Source organism: Aricia agestis, chromosome 19 (assembly GCF_905147365.1).
Source record: "Aricia agestis chromosome 19, ilAriAges1.1, whole genome shotgun sequence".
In the NCBI taxonomy this organism is placed as follows: Eukaryota; Metazoa; Arthropoda; class Insecta; order Lepidoptera; family Lycaenidae; genus Aricia; species Aricia agestis.
In genome coordinates this window covers 10,788,592-10,810,410 of record NC_056424.1, presented here as the reverse complement: position 1 = coordinate 10,810,410, position 21,819 = coordinate 10,788,592, and the positions used below count along the sequence as shown (strand labels likewise).

The 21,819-nt window shown below is 36.9% G+C and overlaps 1 protein-coding gene across 2 annotated transcripts in view; it reads right to left on the bottom strand.

Annotated features, from left to right (window-relative positions):
* The window catches only part of LOC121736645 (interaptin-like), a 60,136-nt gene that overhangs the window by 25,018 nt on the left and 13,299 nt on the right, over window positions 1–21,819 (bottom strand). The window contains exon 1 of one of the 2 annotated variants that reach the window (XM_042127970.1): window positions 14,249–14,475. The exons of the other annotated variant lie outside the window; for it this stretch is intronic. Within the exon in view, the coding sequence (XP_041983904.1) occupies window positions 14,249–14,363 (115 nt within the window). The 5' untranslated portion in view covers window positions 14,364–14,475. Of the gene's footprint in view, window positions 1–14,248; window positions 14,476–21,819 lie in introns of those variants that run through there. 2 annotated transcript variants of the gene reach the window in all.

Here is a 21,819-nt window from a genome sequence, read left to right as displayed (position 1 = left end):
GTGAAGTTCGATTCTAATTATACGAGTATCACGAACCGAAGATGATTACATACTCCCCACCCAACCCTACAAGATACATTTCCCGAAATAATTAGAAAATTTGGATTTCAAACAGCTCTAAAATAATGTCGATGAAGGAGATATAACGATATCGGGTAGGGGTAAGAGTGAGACAGCAACATGACCTGTTCGGCGAGTTTTTTTTTTTTTTAATGTCTTTGAAGATGTGACGAGGACAGCACCATACTACGTACTGCTGCTTGTAAATCTGTAATCATCTTCGGTTCGTGATACTCGTATAATTAGAATCGAACTTCACCAGGTAAGTTCGTTTAATTCTTAATTATATTTTAGGAAGCTGTCTAGGTTTATTTTTGCATATTTATAATTAAAAGATGATCCGGATTAAATAAGACAATGTAATAAGGTAATGTCATGAATTGTACTGCAGTTGGTTCATGGTGGAAATTCATTTTATTCACTTTTCCACTCTAATTTTGTTAAAGTGGAAAATTGTATTTTAATAAGGGTAAGTTCGGACACAGGGTAAGTCCGGATAGTTCAAGTTAACGCTTAATTAAACTACAGTTACGGAACAGTACCACAGTTTGCAGTTGCAGTGCTGTACCTATTGCGTTTTTGCCCGTAGCGCCAGGCAAAAGAAAACACGACTAATTTAGTGATAAGTTGAATTATCCGGACTTATCCTGTGTCCGAACTTACCCTGATTACCTTTAAGTATATAAAAAAAAGAGTAAGTATTACATAGGCAATTTTCTATTCTCAAATAATGTTGGGTTGCTGATTCTAGTTTTGAAAATGTGCCATAACATGACATTTAAAATGACTATAATCCTTACTACTTACATGAATTTTATTATTTATTTATATCTACCCGATATATATTATGTCATTATTAATAGCCGATGGTGTCCCACTGCTGGGCAAAGGCCTCCCCTCTCTCCTTCCACATGTCTTTATCCTTTGCTAAATTTTGCCACTCTTTATCAGCAGCGTCTAGTTCATCGCGCCACCTTTTCTTGGGTCTGCCCCTGTTTCGCCGACCGTTCGGTAGCCACTCCGTAACTAGACGTGCCCATCTGTCCGGGTGCATGCGAGCGACGTGCCCTGCCCAGCTCCACTTTAAACTAGCCGCTTTTCTGCCCACGTCCATTAGCTTCGTTTTGGAGCGCAGAGTAGCGTTTCGGATACGATCCGTTCTTTTGGCACCTATAATGCTGCGCTCCATGGCTCTTTGACAAACTCCGAGCCGGGACTTCTGTTGTTCGGTCAAAGACCAAGACTGAGCACCGTAGGTTAGGATGGGCAGGATGCTCATGTCGACAAGTTTACGTTTTAGGCAGAGTGGAAGGTCTCCTTTCATAAGTTCTTTCATCGACCAAAAACTTTTCCACGCCTTCTCGATTCTTTGGTCTACTTCCTTGTCCTGTCTATTATAAAAAGATGTTATTTGGCCTAAATAAACGTACTCGTCGACATAATGCATTTCAAATATTATGTCATACAATGATAAAACATACTATCATATTATGTTCATCTTATGAGTAATAATATGTTTACGCACGAGCGGCTCTCGTGGCACAATGTATGTCTTTGCATGTAATAAAAAAATGTACTTTTTTGCCAAAAGGAGTCATTTGTACACATAACAATGGCGTAATTAAAAAGATAATATGGGTGAACATTGAGCATTCCTTTTTACATGATATAAAGACACCACTTTATAGAATATTTATCTACAATTTCAGCGATTTTACAACTGTTTATCAAAGTACAGGACATAGGACAGCCGCGGAAAAATGTACTGTTCAGTGGGATATATTTATTAATCATTATAATTCATACAAGGTCGGGGCTCATGCGTGGAATGAGGAGCATCACAAATTCTACCAGCTGAAGTAGCAACCCTATTTAAAATCCGACTAGAGTATGATAACGAAACGAATTTTAAGAGGCAACTCTATTAAAATTCGTTTCGTTATCATACTCGAGTATGTCAAAATGGCTGACCTCTGGCCGGGTAAGTCACCATTTGTTGCCACCTACGACACCAATTATTGTCGCGTGCCTTGCGACATACGGTAAGTAGCGACCTGTCAATTTTGATTAATGAATTCGTTTCATTTAATTGAGTCTTAAGGTTCCTATTCACGTTCATGATAACGATGAAGACATAAGTGGAAAAACCAAGTAACAGTTAAAAAAAATACCGTTTTTTGCTTAAATTGAGGCTTTAGGGCCGGAATGTTTATAAATTAAAATTAATTGTGGATGTTATGTCTAGCCAGATGATAGAGTAGATAACTTACAAGGTTTGTTCCAATTATAGCAGATTTTTTTTTCTTATGTAGTAAAATGTTAGTTATGTGGTTCTACCACTCACGTCTTCGATTGCGAATTTATAGGATGTACCATCGAGGAAGTTGATTCCTATGCAATTGACAGACCAACGTTATTTGGTCGAATATGTCAATTCAATGTTAATTGTGATCTGTCAGCCGGGTTTGACGTAACGCAACCAAACTACATACTTAGGTTAGGTCCCCGATTTACATAGGAATCAACTTCTCTGATAGTACAATAGTCGTCGATGATGGGAAATTATAGACGAAGATGCTTCTACACTCTACAGGCTCATAATAATTGCTTGAGCTTGTTCATCATGTTCTCTACATAATAGTTGCATAATCTATTATTTTAGTCCAGGCAGAAACAATATTGAAAACATAGTAATCGCAAAGTTATTGAATGAAAATCGTATTAAAATTATGAAAGGTCTGAAAATATTTTCATTCGATAACGATACAAATGTTTGCTGTTAAATGTTTGTGCTTGGGCTGTACAAAAGTATGGGATTACATGAGGAATGTCAGTTCAAATCATAATAGTTTACTTTGTTTACCCACTACTAATGTATCATGTAACACAATATAATATCTCAATCAAATTATAAAGGCTTGCATGTGTGATTGTTGCATTTTTTACACGAAATAGCGAACGGTATTTGATGAAGTTTAGAATTGAAGAGGTTTCGTTTCGTATATATGCGTATAGTTTATTCACACGGGCGGAGCCTCGAGTAAATAAACAACATAATATGAATAATTAAATACTTTCAAAATCAAACTGAAATCATTATAATCTGATTAGAAATTGAGTCATACCAACATCTATTATTATATTTTCAGATACACTAAAATGCAATGGCGTCTATATCAGAAGTGGGATGACACGGCACACCCAAACAAAGACCGTAAATTACGTTTCAGCAACATTTTATCCGGCATTACGGAAATAGCGCCACGTAACACCGACCTAATTCGTCAAGGCGGTGGTGGTAATGGTGCCAGATCACGGACCGTGACGTCATCGGGACTGCACCATAAAATGGTGAAAACGCCCAGCTTTCAGCTAATATTGGTGATTGATAAAACCATTAGAATTCCATTAATAGGCTATAAATCAGGCTGTTACATTTAATAAGGAAATTGGAGCTACCTTACCTAGTTTTTATTTAAAAAATTAGGACAGCATTTTGTTGCATCATATTCTTAAAAGAATACCTTCTAAAGTCTCCATTTCGGAATTCTGTTAAAGTAGGTTAAAAGTTCGAACCGTGTTCAAATTCGAATTTACGCTTACGCCTTTTAACCTTAAACCTTTAGAACTAACAGTTCATAAAGTTACAGGCTTAGCTTGTAGAATGTAGTTAATGCTTTGATATCGCTCAGCAATAGGGAACATTACGCAGAGGTCAGAGCAGAGGGCGTTACTTGCACACACAGTTAATAATCCGACCAAAATCCGAAATGTTGCACACGTCATATCAGAATATATTATGACAGAAACGTTGTCAAACATCAAAAAAAGCTTTTAGTTTACTTTCTATGCTAATGTAGTCAGTAGTGCTGTCTGCTCTAGCTTGAAAACAATGCAACAAATCAACGGTTATAGTTTTACAGTAAATCATCGATGATATCATTATGATTACATAAGGTGGATGATGGCCAGCCACGAGTGAGGGCAGCGGTTAGAATCACAATGTTCTATTCGCAATTACTTAAGTACTGACGTGACCGTTTTATCAATCAGGAGTGGAAAATTAAACATCATTTGAATACAGAATCCCACGAAAAACACTGCACTTTTTGAGATGAAATAGTCGTTATGATTATCATAACGACTATTTCAGCTGAGCTGAGCCTAAACTTCGACCAAACGTAATTTCACCAAAATCCGTCAAGTCACGACTCACGAGTGGTTTATATTTATACATTTTAACATCTGCATGCATTATAAATTACATATTTTTTGGGAAATAATTACGGTTAGGGAGAATTAATAAAATATTCTGTTTAGGGCAGGTGCGACGAGGTTTAAATTATGTAGAGATGCACATAATACGCTTATAATCTATATCTAATATATCTATATTCTATACCTTTATCTATATTCTATATTTTTATTATATAAAACTCAAAGGTGACTGATTGATTGACATAGTGATCTATCAACGCACAGCACAAACCGCTGGACGGATCGGGCTGAAATTTGGCATGCAGGTAGATGTTATGACGTAGGCATCCGCTAAGAAAGGATTTTGATAAATTCCAACCCCAAGGGGTTCAAATAGGGGATGAAATTTTGTATATAATAATACTTCTTAACGCGAGTGAAGCCGCGGGCAAAAGCTCGTTCACTTATATTATCCTAATTTAACGTACATATTATAGATAGATCCGTTACGCTTGTTGCATAAGAGAAGACACACTGTGTAGTGTGTACTATTGTTAAAAATCGATTTATTTTAATGACTGTATGTACGATTGTTTTAAACACTGTAGAGTCGCCTTAAGATTTAATGTTCTTTTGTTCTAGATGCGGATTGTTGACGACGAATTCAATAATTACACTGCAGAGGTTTGTAGAGTAAAAATATGAAGAGTGAATAACCAAAGTTATTTAAATTCTAGGGCAAAAAAAATCTAGATTGTTGAATATTTTATCGTAACTTTATCATCTATTTGATTCAAACACTTTCAGAAAGTCCTATAAATATAGTAACAATCACGTCATGGGCCCATTACACGGTGCAACTTGAGGTCGTCCTCACGAGGGTGTAGGTGTGCTCGACATCACCGCTCCTAAATAGACGCTGCACTAATGTTTTCTTCCTGCACTAATTGGCGCAGTCAGTAGGATAGTTTGTAACCAACGTAAACTTTTCTGTTTACGTTGCAAATGCAAGTTCCAATGGATGTGTAACATCGTACGTATAAAGGTAGCGTTATTGATCTGTCAACATTGTAAATAAATGAAAAGGTAGATTGAACTGACAGTTACTGTGTACGCAAGGTTCAGATTTCCCTCTAGCAATAATTTACGTATATTTGAACAAGTAGATAATGAGCCTAACTTAGCTAATTATAAAATGAGCAATAATTTTCATCATATGTAAGTTCAATTTAAAACAACCTCTAACAACATTATGACATCAATCTAGTCCCAATTCCTGACCCGACCTCTCAATTGAGGAATTCGACAGGGCCATTCATACGGCAATTTCGTTCGTTGTGTTAATTTACGACGTTAGATAAAACGCGAATGTCACGCAATTAATGCATCCTTTAACCCAAATAGCGCGATAGTAGTCCCCTTGAGTTCATTGACAATACTTACATAAATATAACCGCATGCATTTGTAGTGGGTTAATTCGCTCTGCAGTATGAACTCTAAAGCGCGATGTACACATTGGGCCAATGCATTGGCCATTGAGCCAGCACATTGGGCCCAACGTATAGCGTGTGGAATGTCGCCTCCAACTTATGGGCGAGTAGGCCTCACAAAACAAATTTCAAACGTTGGCCTAATGGGCTGGCTCAATACATTGGCATGTCTACAGCGGGATTTAAGTTCTATAGTTGAACACTAAAAATACGCTTTGGTTAAATGCACTAATACCTGGAAGGACTCCAGACATTGCAGCCTTTTTTCTATGTACCTATGACAGTCTGATATAAATATACAAGGCTTTCCAAGACACCCACATAAAACATTACGGTAGTTAACTACATACAATCATAAATGTTATAAAACTTGTTTTAGTTCTCATTTCAAACTAAAAAGAACTAAACGTGGAAAAGTTGCGTAAATTCTTCTGGATTCCATCAACAAAATTGGAATGACATATTTATTGCCCCCACTTGCGTTACACCAAAACGAAAATAAGTCTATCAGACATAAGTCTGTTAGATTATGTATAAACATAATCTAAAATTAAAATCAGAAAGAGACTAGAAAATTATGAGATAATCCAGAATCTATGGTCTTAAATGAAATAACCCTCCTGGCAGTCGGGTAAAAATGTAGCATACCTATGAATCTCAGAGCTCCTTATTGATACGAGCAGTCCATACTAATACTTATAACATAATATTATAAATGCAAAAGTCTGTCTGTCTGTCTGTTAACTCTTCACGCCCAAACCGCTGAACCGATTTTGCTGAAATTTGGAGTGGAGATACTTTGAGTCCCGGGAAAGGGCATAGGATACTTTTTATCCCGGAAAATGTACGGTTCCCGAGCGATATACGAATTTTGGCGCAACGGAGCGGGCGTCATCTAGTCTAGGTTTACTACGAACTCATAATCACCATCATAATCGTTATGTGGGTGATGATGATTGTTTACAGCAAGTTTACAGAAACACATGTCAGATGATTGTCAGCGTCACAGACAAGCGAGTAAACACTGTCGCCCTTGACGGTGCAATAGGTATTAAACTGTACATGCACCTGAACGTGCAAATATAGGCACGTGTATGTGATTATATTATGTACCGTTCTATCAGAGAAATTCATTCATAGGCAGATGGTGGAACGATTTAACTCGGTCGGGCTATGTCAGGCCCTGAGTTTGATATAAATCGACTCAATAAAGTAGATACACCGTCAGCCTATAAAAATGTTTGCCGGTAGTATTCGTAGATCTAATGTTAATGTATTAATAGTAATACACGTAGTAATGTATCTGCAATGGAACTTGCAAATTGCAGATAAGCGGAGATAGAAGATGACTCTACCATTGTTTAAAATAACAGACATAAGATTTCACAGCATGGTATGACGACAGACACTGTTAAAACAAAATACGCAACAGAAATCAACTCAGCATTCTCAAACAAACCTTCGTGAGATATAAATAAAGACATTTACCAAACATTCTTTCAATAAATCGGCTATTAAAAGAAGCCGGTGGCCGAATCTCGGCGCGTTTTATTAGATCGCGCTAATATGGCAGCACAAGGCCCTTCACGAAGTTTTATACGCGCGGTCCGAGCTAACACACATGATACGACACAAATTCCCCGACGATGCGATATCGCAACGTGACAATTTACTTCGCGACGCAAGGCATGCCGTAAAGGGGAACTCACTTGACATCAGTTTTGTCTTGGAGATTCTATGAGATATTATAATATTATTATACTGTCTTGTACATACCAGAACTAGGAGTGTCTCATGGTCTCACTATACTGTAATAAAAAGATGCATAAAAAAGCAACGACAGCACCAGGATCTTGAAATCCACCAAATCGTGTCCAACACGATATCGTATCGTATGAATTCGAGTCATAATCCAGTGATATTTGCTGAGGCAATATTGTTTAAGGTCAAACCTTTTAGTAACTTTGACTCATTCGTCGACCAATACCGAGCAGTTACCGAAAATCGTTCCCAACATTGAGAACATTTTTATGGCAACAGTGAAGATTAGCAACTTTGCGATATCTAACGTCACTTGGTCGATTGTTCCGACGTGATGGGAGGTCAAAGGATAATTCGGGACATTATTGGAATTGCTAATTAGAAAAACAACATAAATAAGATGTTCCTTGGAATAAGAACACAACTTAAAGAGTTCTGAGTATTGATCTGAGACCACATTATTTAAAATCTTAACGTATTTTAGTAACAAGAGTCTTTGACGATTAATTGAATTTTGAAAATGGGTAAAGAATCTAACTTGAAAGCGTTACAAATTGTAGAGATGCCTAGACCATAGTAAAAGGAGCGGTCCTTTTACTATGTCTAGACTCTAGACATCAGGTAACATTCGAAGATTAGTCTCATCAAACGGAAGACGCAATCTTAATCAACGTCGATTTACTAAAAAAGGCAACGCGTAGGTATCTCAAATAAAATATGATCTCAATAAAAATAAGCAGCTGACTCACCGGTAGTTGTAATTAAAGGAAATGACTTCTACAAGGTCACCACTAGTTCACCTACTGCGAATGTACATATTGCTTCATTCCTAAGCATTTCAAAAATCTTAAAAAAAAACAATCTCCTATGTTTTTTTTAAAATTTGTGGTGGCAAGGAACTATTTCTGTTTTTGGGTACTATCTATACATACTCTATACATATCAATAAAATTGGAGTGTCTGTTTGTAATATTAAAATAACCGTTTTTTCTACATGCTTATGAATATTTAGACGGTACTTACACCAAAATAACAATTTTTAGAATTTTTGTCTGTCTGTATGTCTGTCTATTTGTTCCGGCTAATCTCCGAAATGGCTGGACCGATTTTGACGGGACTTTTATTGGCAGATAGCTGATGTAATAAGGAGTAACTTAGGCTACTTTTTAACCGACTTCCAAAAAGGAGAAGGATATTTTTTTACTTTTTTTATTTTTTACCTATGTATTTTACATTTTGTTGACGCGGACGAAGTCGCGGGTAACAGCTTGTAATATATATAATAAACATGTTCAAAAACGACTCTTTCTATTTAAACGATCTTTTTATTTAATTTTACCACCTGAAGGTATCTCCTATTTTGCTGCTTCTTATACCCACCTCCGTAATTGAGACGCAACCTTCAAAAGAAAACCACTGAACCGATTTTGCTGAAATTTAGTATAGATACACTTTGAGTCCCGGGAAAGGACATAGGACGTTTTTATCCCGAAAATTGTACGATTTCTGCGCGATAAACGAACGTTAGCGCAAATATAGTTCCCTATAAATTCAGGAAATATACAAAATCGGGATTTCAACCTCCACTTCCATGGGCTTTCCAACCCATCCCTTTCCCTGAAGTCCTGAATGAACAGGCAACTTACCACTTATGTCATGCTCACGCTAAACTGTTTACAGTACTACCATTGTACCTGCTGATGATCTCACTATGTTAATTGACTGGCGTTTTACGTAATCTCTTATTAAATCAGTATTACGCACAATTTTATCGATTCTATCTATAGCGTTACTATTGTTTGACCTTGGAACTATAGAATGTAGGTTATCATGTCAATTTTCGTATAGACTCCTGATGGCTACTATACTGGTTTCTACTAGGTAACATGGTAGGTAGGCATGGGCGTATCCAGGTTCTGGGCCAGGGGGGGCAAATTACCCAGGTTCTGGTGCCAGGGGGGGGGGGGGGGAAATCACCCAGGTTCTGGGCCAGGGGGGGCAAATCAGATTTTTCATAAGCTAGGTGTTTATAAAGAATAAAAAATGTAAAAATATTGTATTGCAAACAAATGGCAAAAATTCGTTCTTAATTTTTTTTTTATAGATAAAAGTACTAGATAATATACTTAGTAGGAACGTCAACATGATCCAGGGGGGGGGCAGCTGCCCCCCCCCCCCCCCCCCCCCCCGCCCCCCTCTCGTTACGCCCATGTAGGTAGGTTTTGTGCGTCTCCTGCAAGACCTACGCAACATGAAGAGTTGTTTGACTGTTTTATTCAACATTACTAACGCATTAATAAAGTGATAAAATTCTTAGCATTCTTTTACATAAAATGCTTTCATCGTGATTTTTGTAACATTCTTATACCAATGAATCTTCATTCTAGGAATCTAGTAGGAGACTCAAAAAACTATTTTTTTAGAATTATTTCTCTGTATCATCTTTTGAATTCATACCTTTACAAATGATTTCTTCGCTTTTACCCACTAAAGATAAAAAGAAAAACATCGAACGGAATGCTCGATGCAGCACAGTTACATTTCTTTGCTGCATTTATAAATAGTGGCGCTTAGTTTGACCTAATGTGTGCCAAGGTCTGCTTATTAAATTAACCTACTTGTATCGTGTCATTCCTGCGTACTGCGGATGGACACCGGTAATTTTTTTCTAGCATTAATCTATGTTTTACTACCTACCTACACTATTCTACTGTAAAGCGCCAAAAGGTCTCGCAAAGGAGACCAACTGACCAAAGCTATAATTCATAATATTTCCTCTACGGTCATAGGAGACGGTTTTTCAGTTTAAGGCGATTATGATATGCTAATATCTTTTGTGGCAAGACGATGTATCTCTTTCTAAGCTAAACATCTAGATATCAAGCCGGAAGGCTACAGCTTAAAACCTTGTGTCCTCAACTTTTATTGGGCATCTGACAATGGAGTAACAAAATATGGGCATATATGCGTCAACCGGCCAATATTATATAACCACGAGCCACGGTCACTCTTTATGACCAGGTGACGTTTGCCGGAACACAACCTTCACTTGTCATCATTATCTTTATTGTTCAAATATTTAAATAACTAACGACCTAGCTCCGATGGGTATTGAATTCGATGGGGTTGCTATTAGTTGGGTTGGAAGGAATCTCTACGGCATTATGTAAAAATTTAAAAATAATACGGGTTTAGTCACTCTTAGAACCATTAAATTTAATGATATTGGCACTGAAGACCCTACAGAATAAAGCAGGCAAAAAGCAGACGTAAAAAATTGGTAGCTTCAGTGTTTAGTGTCAAGCAAAAACAATTCCCATTTTCTTTCAATAAAATTATCCTTTTCCGGTTTCTGAGGCTTTTCCACTGGTGTTTATGAATTTACTAGCGCTTTTCATTGGCTACCAATTAAAAACCTTATTGAACAAGTAAACTCCTACTAAAAAATAACTAAACTGCTTTAAAATTAAATACAATGTTTGTATGATCTTTTCCCCTGAAAGTTTTTCTACTTCGTGAATTTCAAGAATGTCAGCTCCCACGCCCACCAAAAGGTTCCACCCTCGGTAAAATGCCTTCGAATAAATGACGACTATTTTTGTCTTGTTATATTCTCCTATTTTTACATGTAACATTGATTGTTTCTTTCGTTTTCTTTGTTAACATGCGAAGACCTTTAGTTTCTTAATAGTTTTATTTACTTCGTGTTGTTTGATTATTGTTAATTCTGTAATATTTTATTGCTCTAATGCAATTTTATTTACGTATATTAATAATATTATACACATTTTGAGTCTTTCAAACAATCATTGACCCTGCAGGCTGCAGCATAAAATTCAAATTATTTGTAATTGCACATTAGCATGTCTGGATGGCAAAAATTTTAATAAACCGACTAATTCTAAAACAATGTCACATTGAGAGTATATAGTTTGCAACAGAGCGTGCTTCCAGCAATTTAAAATTACAAATTATTGGGCGATTTGGCATCATCAAACTTTGGCAGTGGCGGACCAACTTGAATCGCGTGCGCACTTGGCGATATTTTTATTGAGAAACTTTCTTAGATGTAATTTTGAGTTTCATTGACATTTTTGACCACATTTCGAGGCATTTTTAAGGATGAAAAAACCTTTTTCGATGATTTGAATCTCATTTATATCTCCGTAGCTTTTTATCTCTACACAGGTATCTATATATGAATGAATAAATTATTATTTATTAAGGAATGTAGATCAGCTTGCGTACCTGGGTTTCAGCGCCATCTTATTATTGGTTTGACCTGCATGGATCAATGACGGTCAACGGATGTCTTTTGGGTAAGAAGTTTGCAATGCATCTCAAAGAAACCTAGAGACTAGAGCTAACACTACTTTTACTTATCCCACTTATTGAGCTATGGAGCAGTAATTATCTTTAAACAGAATTTGTCATTGCTATACCTAAAGTCTAAGACTATTGCGGCCTCAACACTTTGGACATTGATGGAAAAACGTGTTGAAGGGCGTACTCGTCTATGCTTGCCCATGATCAACGATCGATTATGGTGCCTAGCCTGGTTATCCACCTTACGTCCTGCACCTTAAGGGCTCAAGTCGCGAAGTGTGTACACTTTATTGACGTAGTAAAAATCCACATCCATCCCGTCTGGTGCTTGCGAAACATAAACACACATGTAGGTCGCTACTCGCTGAGTACACCGCTAATCATAACCAGAATTTATGTAAAACATTGTTTATATAAACACCGCCGCGCCGTCCTTGACAAAATCAGAAATATCGAGCTACCAATGATCTTCGATATTAATATGCGATAAACCACGAGAGAACTCTAAGTTTTTGACGTCTTATGTAGAGTTTTGTAATTTTAGTCGTTTGGACCATAAAATAAATGTAAAGAGATAGAGGTAGAGATTTCGTATTACGTTCTTTTCTGTATTAGTATTTAGTATTAGTTTATGTTACGAATCTACTGTTTTAGATTGTGCTCTACGAACTCGTGCACTTTTTTGATACAAATCACAATTACTCTTAGTTTTTTATTAAACTAAGAGTAATTGTGATTTGTATCAAAAAAGTCCGAGTCTACAAAATGTGATCCGAATACATGCATACGTTATGCATGTATTCGGTACACAATTTTGTGTAAACATAGTAGGGACAATTAATGTCAACGCTTTTCTTTGTCACATTTGTGCGAAAAGGAACCAAATTTAAAATCAAAATGCTTGAAGTATGGGAGTTACGTTTCCTTAGTTTTTATTACTCGTAGCTTGTGCTGCAATTTCTGCTTAACACATATTTTGTTCCCTAAGGGCCTAATGAATCCTTATACCCTTCATCATTCTACACGGCTGGACTCTTCTTCAGCACACCACAGGGAAGGACATAGGCTACTTCATCGCGAAAAAAGGCACGGTCCGAAGTTGCGACTTACATCGAGGCTTTTATCAACATTTTTTAAGTAACTTAGTAGCTTACTAACTTAAATTTTCGGCTACATTACCAATAATACATACATTTAAGACCAGCAAAATGATTGAATCGGAATTCTCGTTAGCAGTTGAATGACGCTTGATGCATTTCCACGCATATTTTTACATACATTAACATCACTAGCTATTTGACCGAGCTTTGCTCGGTATTCGATAAAACACGAATAAAATGACATTTTCTAAAAATAATTCTTAGCTAGATCGATTTATCGCCACCGAAACCCCCTTAATACTAAATTTCATGAAAATCGTTGGAGCCGATTCCAAGATTCCTATTATATATATATATATATATATATATATATATATATATATATATATATATATATATATATATATATATATATATATATATATATATATATATACAGAGTGTAACAAAAACAAGTGATAATACTTTAGGGTGTGTACGTGTTCCTTGTAGAGAGTTCACTGTGAAAGTAGCAACGCTGAAAGACCTAAATTTTTTTTCACTTTAGTATGGGGAAACTCGTGACGCTCGGGCCCTTGCCCATACAAAAGTGAAAAAAAATGTTCGTCTTTCAGAGCTGCTACTTTTACAGTGAACTCTCTACAAGGAACATGTACACACCCTAAAGTATTATCACTAGTTTTTGTTACACACTGTATATATATACAAAAATTGCTCGTTTAATATAAGATAACAATATTTATCAGAAAACCTTATAATTAGGAAAAAATGCTGAACACGAGGGTGATGTAGGCGGCTGCCCTAAGGGCTGCGCCCTACATAACAAGACCTTTACTTGACACAAAAAATAAAGCTAAGAATAACCTTCGATTTCAATTTAACAAGGAAATTCTATTAAGTTTTTGTGTACTTAATTGTTATGTATTGACCATGAAAAGGGGCCCTAAGGAACCAATTAATCATTTATAACGAGATCTATTCTTATTCTCATTATTAAATTAGAGCCTATTCAGGTTTCTTTATCGCTTCTTTTATTTATAAACAAAACAAATTTTCTAAGAGTTTTTTAGCGTGGATTTCAATTAAATCAAAACTTTTTAAATTAAGTATTACTTTATTATCTTTTCATGTTGTAAAAAAAACATACAGCAAATAACCTAAATATTTTTCAATTATATATTTTATTAGATTATGAAAAAAAAAACTAAAATATGCAACGTCTAGTGAAATGTAACTGAACAGTGTCTATACATTGTATTAATTCTGCGTGTTTCCTAATTAAAAATTACTAATTACTAATTAGCGAATACTACCATCGTCCGGCGACTTCAAACATTGCAAGCACGACACTGTCTTTTTCTTTTTCACTTTATCATTTTTCGCGTTTTTGTCGCTGTGTTTTTTCGTTGTGTTCTTCACGACACCCATTTTGGCGCGAGTTCTGTCAAATTTCGCGGGTTATTGCGCGCGCGGACGGTCGTATACTGCTCACAACTCAGTGCTCGGTCAGAGCGGTGGCGGCTGCATTCGTCAGCGCGGAAGGAAATACTGGCGGGTCTAGCCTAGCTATGCTCCTCCTACGGGAATCAAGGCCATACGATTGATATTCCGTGGGCGGCAACATCCCAAATACGTTCCTCATTAATATTTTGGGTTGTGAAATTACTTATACTGTTATAACTTATAAGTTATAACATGTTATGGGGTCTTCGATGTACTGTGTAAAAGTTTTAAGATTATTTATGCTATAACGAATATAATGTAAGAAAGTGCAAGATGTTTATTGTTCAGTATTGAACGTATACTCTCCTCCCGCTGTATGTCTCTGAAGGTATCTAATCTCTATAATATGTAGGTATGCAGTGTGTTTGTGTAAACACCGTTATCCTTGAAACCATCAAATGAGCCCATCAATTTGAACAACTTTTTCTATGAGAACTCAAAAAAAAATGCCGTCTTCATACCCATACGGATGCCCGGATCGGCAATTTGTATGGGTATGAAGACGGATTTTTTTGAGTTCCCAGCATTGTTCTCATAGAAAAAGTTGTTCATTTTGACGGGCTCATTTGATGGTTTCAAGGTTGACGGTGTTCACACTAACATCTTGTATATATTTTGCTAAATTGTAAGCTTAAAACTACGCAATAGATTTTGATACGATTTATAGATGGAATATAGTTTATGACAAACTACGTTTAGGTCAGGCGTCAGCTAGTATTTAATAGACTTGTCCTAACTGCTATCTCACTATTGATTCTTCAGATAGCGCAGGACTCACAATAATTCCGATCTTTTGAGAAAACTTTTCATTTTCTCTAATTTTGGCAACAACGCGACGTCACAACCGCATCACTTTCGGTCCCCTATTTTTGGCAATGACACTCGGCAGTCCGGAGGTAATTATGTGTCACATTAGTGGATGTATTGTTCGGGCACAATCGGTAGGAAATGTAGATACAATCGCGGCCATTAGGACTGGCAGGTCACGGGGCAGACAATAGGTTCCAATCCCGGAACTATACTAATATTATAAATGCGAAAATCTGTCTGTGCTTATCTGATTTAAACGGCATACTTAGATATTGTAGTAGTAGAGTCAATCGAAAGGCCATATAATAAAAAAAAGTTAAAAGCAATGTTTTAAACCCAAGGAGCAAACAAACAAAAACAATTCTCTAACAAACAACACGTTGAAAACAAAACACAAACAAACGCATAAACGCTCTCAGAACAGCAATTAACGGAATTACGAATGAAGAATCGCTTAAAATTATGCACCATCCATGGACCTAGAAGTAGTGCAATCTAGTAGAAAGGATTCCTTTCGGCTTTTTTAAGGCAGGAAATCTTAGATATAGGATTCAGATTAAAAACTTGAACGACCTTTTTAATAAGAGAGTCCACTAATTCATTCATATGTTATATGTGGCTGTCACGGTCTGCAATGTGAATGAATGAATGAATGAATGAATGAATTTCCTAATTTGAAATTTCCTAACGTTCAAGACAAAGACAAAATAGACTTAATGTTGGTCTAGGGCTATTCTCGTTTATTAATAAGGGCTCTTCTACTTAAATGAAGGGAGAATAAGCTCACTCTGGATTATATTGTTTGTCAAATGGTTTTCCCAACGTATAAGATAGCGAAAGCATCTTTGCACTTTTCAATCTTAAGAGATGTCTGCCCATATCTATCCCTCTAGTTATGCCCCTGTTGTGCAGAGGGAAGGTCAGGGGTATTACGCCGTGTCGAACGAACCGTGGACAAACTAGTACCGACAATGCATGAGCACTAGATAAACACTATACTAATGCACGGATACTATTTTTTTACAAAAGTTAATTCATTCAAACATTGCAGTCCTGGTCTTTGACAGCTTCACAGAAGTCCCGACTCGGAGTTTGCCAACGAGCTACGGAACGCAGCATTCTAGGTATAAAAAGGATTGACCGCGTCCGGAATACCACCCTGCGTTCCCAAACGAAGCTCGTTGACGTAGGCAGAAAGGCAGCTAGCTTTAAGTGGAGCTGGGCAGGGCACGTTTCCCGTATGCACCCGGACAGGTGGGCGCGTCTAGTTTCGGAGTGGCTACCGAATGGTCGGCGTAACAGAGGCCGACCCAAGAAAAGGTGGCGCGACGAACTAGATGCGTTTGATAAAGAGTGGCCAACAACTTCACAAGATCGTGAACTTTGGAAAGAGAGAGGGGAGGCCTTTGCTCAGCAGTGGGACACTGTAGGCTGATAATAATAATAATAATTCATTCAATAGCGCAATTGAGTGAATCTAAGTTCAAAAGGGAATATTACGCAAAGGAGCAGAGGGCGCTACTGGCACAAACAGTAAATAATCCGACCAAAATCCGACGTCACTTCCTCTCAGAATATTGACAGAACAGTTGTTCACTGTCTTTTTTTTTATTTACTGTATGTGTTGGACTGTTGGTGCTGCCGTCCAGCATAAAACATTGCAGTAACATATCCTATTCTGGTCATTTTGATCTCCGTTTGATTCTTAGGCTTGCGAGAATAAAGGAGTGTCCGCAACATAATATTTTTATCCTTTTTTTTTAAACTGACTTCCAATTTCCAAAAAAGAGTTTTAAACCGTCTTTTAATTTTCCGATACACTTTTCTTTTCTTACGATTGGAAAGTCCGTTTGAATTGTACAAGAGAAAACACATTTTCCTCAAAAGTTTTTACCTTAAAATAATTGTGTGCTACTCGATTCGGTTTCCTATATTAAACAAACTGTGAAAGAAAATAATATTAAAACTTATTGCACATCAATAGTAGTTTAGTAAAAATAATTAAATATCACAGACGCTGCTAGTCAAAATTAGGTTGAGAAAAAACTTGTACTAAAAGACTACAGAGCAATTTAACATAGAACTATTTAACCTTATTTTGCCTTTTCCAAAGATTTTGTCATTTCTGTGTGTATATCGAGTGACAGAGACAAAATATGCAAGTAAACTCCGTGACTTTGATTATTCCGGTAGCTCAAGTATCCAAATACCTACAACGGTCTAAAAAATATGACATTAATCACACCATTGGGTATCGTGTATGATTTACCGATGGTGTCGTAAGTTTTAGCTATTTGTTCCCTCAAGGGCGCTCCCTTTGTTGGCTCGACCTTCAGTAGACCTATGGACACAGTAGACGCGGCAGAATACGGAAAAAAGGCCAGAAGTTAATCTACCTCTATAATGTTAAATGTAAAAATAATATATAATAATATTAATACGCGAGCCAAAAACTTTATATCCCTTTTGACGAAAAATGGGGAAACGCAGGTGAATGAAATTTTGCACAGTTATAGTTTATATGGTGAAGGAGTGCATTGAGCTAATATTATTTTGAAATTATGCTTTTATCATACATTTTTTTAACAAATAAAACATTACACACACTACAACACACACACTAAGAAAAAATGACAGATTTTTGAGTGACAAGCCTATACATACGAATTATACTCTAATTATACTATTTATGGTTGAAGTCTGTTGACAACAAGATGAATGGATTATAGTTTTTTTTTTATTGAATATTAGATACTATTAGACAATGCTTACACAGCCAGTCTGAGATCAGCTGAGTCCCAGGGACAAGAGTTGAAAAAAATATGATAAAGTCAATATTTTTTAACAAAATATAGGTAGTAGTCCTAATGTCCTTGAAGCTAAGGTCGAATTTCGACCATTGGGCGATCTCTAGTAATAATAATAGCTCCCACACCGGTTTCGGTGACGGTGGCCGGTTTCATTGAAACTAGGCCAGCTACGCAGGAGTAATTTTATAGTGCCCAAGTGTGTGCGCATTACACAAGAGCACTCTCTATTCCTTTTTTTTTTATTAAATAAGGGGGCAAACGAGCAAACGGGTCACCTGATGGTAAGCAACTACCGTCGCCCATGGACACTCGCAACATCAGAAGAGCTGCAGGTGCGTTGCCGGCCTTTAAGAATTGATACAGGGAGGCCCCTGTATCAATTTATCTGATATTAAGTTAGAATTTTTAAGGAAGAATAATAATGTTTTTTTTTTTTATGAAATAAGGGGGCAAACGAGCAAACGGGTCACCTGATGGAAAGCAACTTCCGTCGCCCATGGACACTCGCAGCATCAGAAGAGCTGCAGGTGCGTTGCCTGCCTTTTTAAGAGGGAATAGGGGAGGGTAGGGATGGGAAGAGAATAGGGAAGGGTAGGGAAGGAATAGGGTAGGGGATTGGGCCTCCGGTAAACTCACTCACTCGGCAAAACACAGCGCTAGCGCTGTTTCACGCCGGTTTTCTGTGAGAACGTGGTATTTATCCGGTCGATCCGGCCCATTCGTGCCGAAGCACGGCTCTCCCACGTATAAATCCTTTATTCTCATAACCCAGTGGGACGGAAGACCGACACGACCGGCGAGAGATCAGGCGCAGGACCGACTTTTTACATGCCCATCCGACGCATGGATCATCTTACTTGTCAGACAATCAGGTGATCAGCCTGCATTGTCCGAAACAAACTCGGAAATAACATGTTTCCAACGCGGGAATCGAGCCCACGACCTCCGAGTCAAGAGCCGCGCTCTATACCACTAGACCACGGAGGTGTTAAATGTAAAAATGCTGCACCTGCAGTGGAAATGATGTACTGTATGTCTTAAACAGCAGTGATCCTGCCAAACGGACTAGATTTATGTAGACTGTTAGACTGTAGTTTATTTACTAATAGTAAAAAATGTAGAGTCAGGCTAGTAGAGTCGTTAGAGTTCGTACGGAAGTTTGCTTTACTAGTTAGTAACTTAGATGCGTATTAAGCCATGTTTTAGCATCATTTTACATGAAAAACTTGGTTCAGAGCGAATTAGACAAATCATATTGAAAACACATTCAAGATGTAATTTCTGCAAAAAGTCAACCCTTTAACGACATATTATGATTATCCCAAAATTTATTGTTATTTTCGCAAAATAAATATGCCAAATCTTATCGTTTCTACATCTCTGGGTCACGACACGGTAAGGAAGTTGTGACGTAATTTCTATAGGATTCACGAATAATTGTCGACTCTTTAGATGATTTAGAGCATTGGCCAGAAAACATGTTTTCATGATCGTCTCTTTGTGGCTACGTCTTTTCAGACGTCCCTTTTATAAGTACGGATACGGACGGAATACGGATTTCGGCAAATAAATCTTATTCTGTCTTTGTACTATTTAATTTGAGAAGAGGGCTAATAATAAGGATATACTGTCTACTAAATTTTGTTTATGATTTTCTTTCATAAAACAGCTTTAGGCATAATATCTACCACCCTTGAGATCAAAGGCTTTACTACTTAGGGCCACACCTTATCTGACATATACTCTATACTCCATCTGTCAGATAAGTTGTGGATCGCCTATCCGTAAGTGGTGAAACAGGCACTAACGGCCGTTCCCAATATTTGATCTATCTCTGGTTTTGCCCTACTAGAGATAGGAATAGCTCACATTAGACATTAGAGACATATATTTTATGTCAATTGTGAGCTATTCCTATCTCTAGTAGGACAAAACCAGAGATAGATCAAATATTGGGAACGGCCGTTAGTGTGCTTATTGCTATCGATTCTGGCGACACAGGTGCAGTGGTCTAAAGTCTAACGAATGACGAGATTTTCGGTATTTTTAATACGTGTTTGAAGCTTTTGTAGAGAAGAATAGAGAGTGACCAGTGTCCGTTTAAAAAATAACGACGTAAATAGAATTTTGATAAGAAACATTTCGCAAAAGCGGGAGTTTTCTAACTAAACGCACAACGCATTATAGTTAGTCGATGTATTCAAAGACTATAGAGCAGGGGTCACCAAATGGTGGACCGCGGTCTGCATCCGGATCGCCGACCCATTGTGTGCGGACCAAGCATGTTCGAAGATGAACAATATCGTTAAACATTAATTTTGGTCTCGACATACTGATGAACATATTGTAGCAACAAAAATTGACACTTTTGTCATTGATACAAATACCTTTTATTTGTAATTTCCGTAATTACATTTGTTTATTTTTTTTAATGTGCGGACCGCGAACGTCATTTTATTTCTTAAAACGGACCCCGAGCGAAACTAATTGGTGACCCCTGCTATAGAGCTTGTCAAGTTCAAAATGTTTAACAAACGCCACATTATTCTGTTTATAAACAGAAGCGAGTGTTACTCAACTTTATTTTTAAATGATAAGTCGTAAAGCGGGGAGATTTTGGCAGCGGATCGCCATAAAACTATTCATGTTTGTATAATGTATATTGTACAATGTATACATACTTTGATTGTCTAGTCTTCTAGTGTCTACATGTCGCACAATGTCGTCGTCGCCTGGCATGGGGTCTTACAATTATTTCTCGTCGGATTTTGCCATAATTACATTTTAAAGATTGACATCCAAATCCATATTATATGGCTAAAGTTTGATGGTCAGTTTTCGCCACTGCTCCAAACAAAATGTTAAGCCATGCAAATTATATAAAAATAAGTCGGGTTTTCCTTCCTGACACCATAACACCAGAACGTACGAACGGATTTCCACACTTTTGCATTCGTTGGAAAGGTCTCGGGCTCCGTGGGGTCTATAGAAAAAAAATCAGAAAAAAACTTCAAGAGAAAAGCAGGAAAACAGGGAAAATCATCTTATGACAAAACAACGTTTACCGGGACAGCTAGTTCCTAATAAAACCTTATTTTTAGATACTGGTAGACCAGATTACAGAAATTATTTCTAAAAAATCGAAACTAATGTAATCGCAGCAATATCTAAATTAATAACAGTGACACAGCAGTCCGATAAATATTGCACTTTAGTTATTAAGTTTATTTATTTTTGCCATTTTAATGTTCAAATGCGAATATCAGGGCAATTTAATAGTCAATTGCCGATGTATACAAATACAAAAAAGAATGGCAAAAATGTACCCTGGTAGAGAACTGAGAATTTCAAATAGCGCCATCTGTGATTGGGAGTTTGAAACCAAACCTAGAGTCTAGTAGTATCATTCAGAGTATTTTTAAGTTTTTTAGGTATTTTATGGAAAAACAAAGTTTAACTACCAAAGAACTTGGAACATACGGTTTTAAAATGTAAATCTTATAGTCAGATCTCACGATCATTCAGACGGATGGCACAAATTGTAGAGACATTAATAATAACTGTCGTAGAGCAGCCTACGTTCTGTGCTAGATGATACTATAATATACAATTTCCTTCTGACTATAATATAATGCCAAGGACAAATTCAAGCAAACTTAGAAAGAAATTAGATGATTAGATCAAATATCCATACTAATATTATAAATGTAATCTCTTCACGCCCAAACCGCTGTACCGATTATGGTGAAATTTGGTATGGC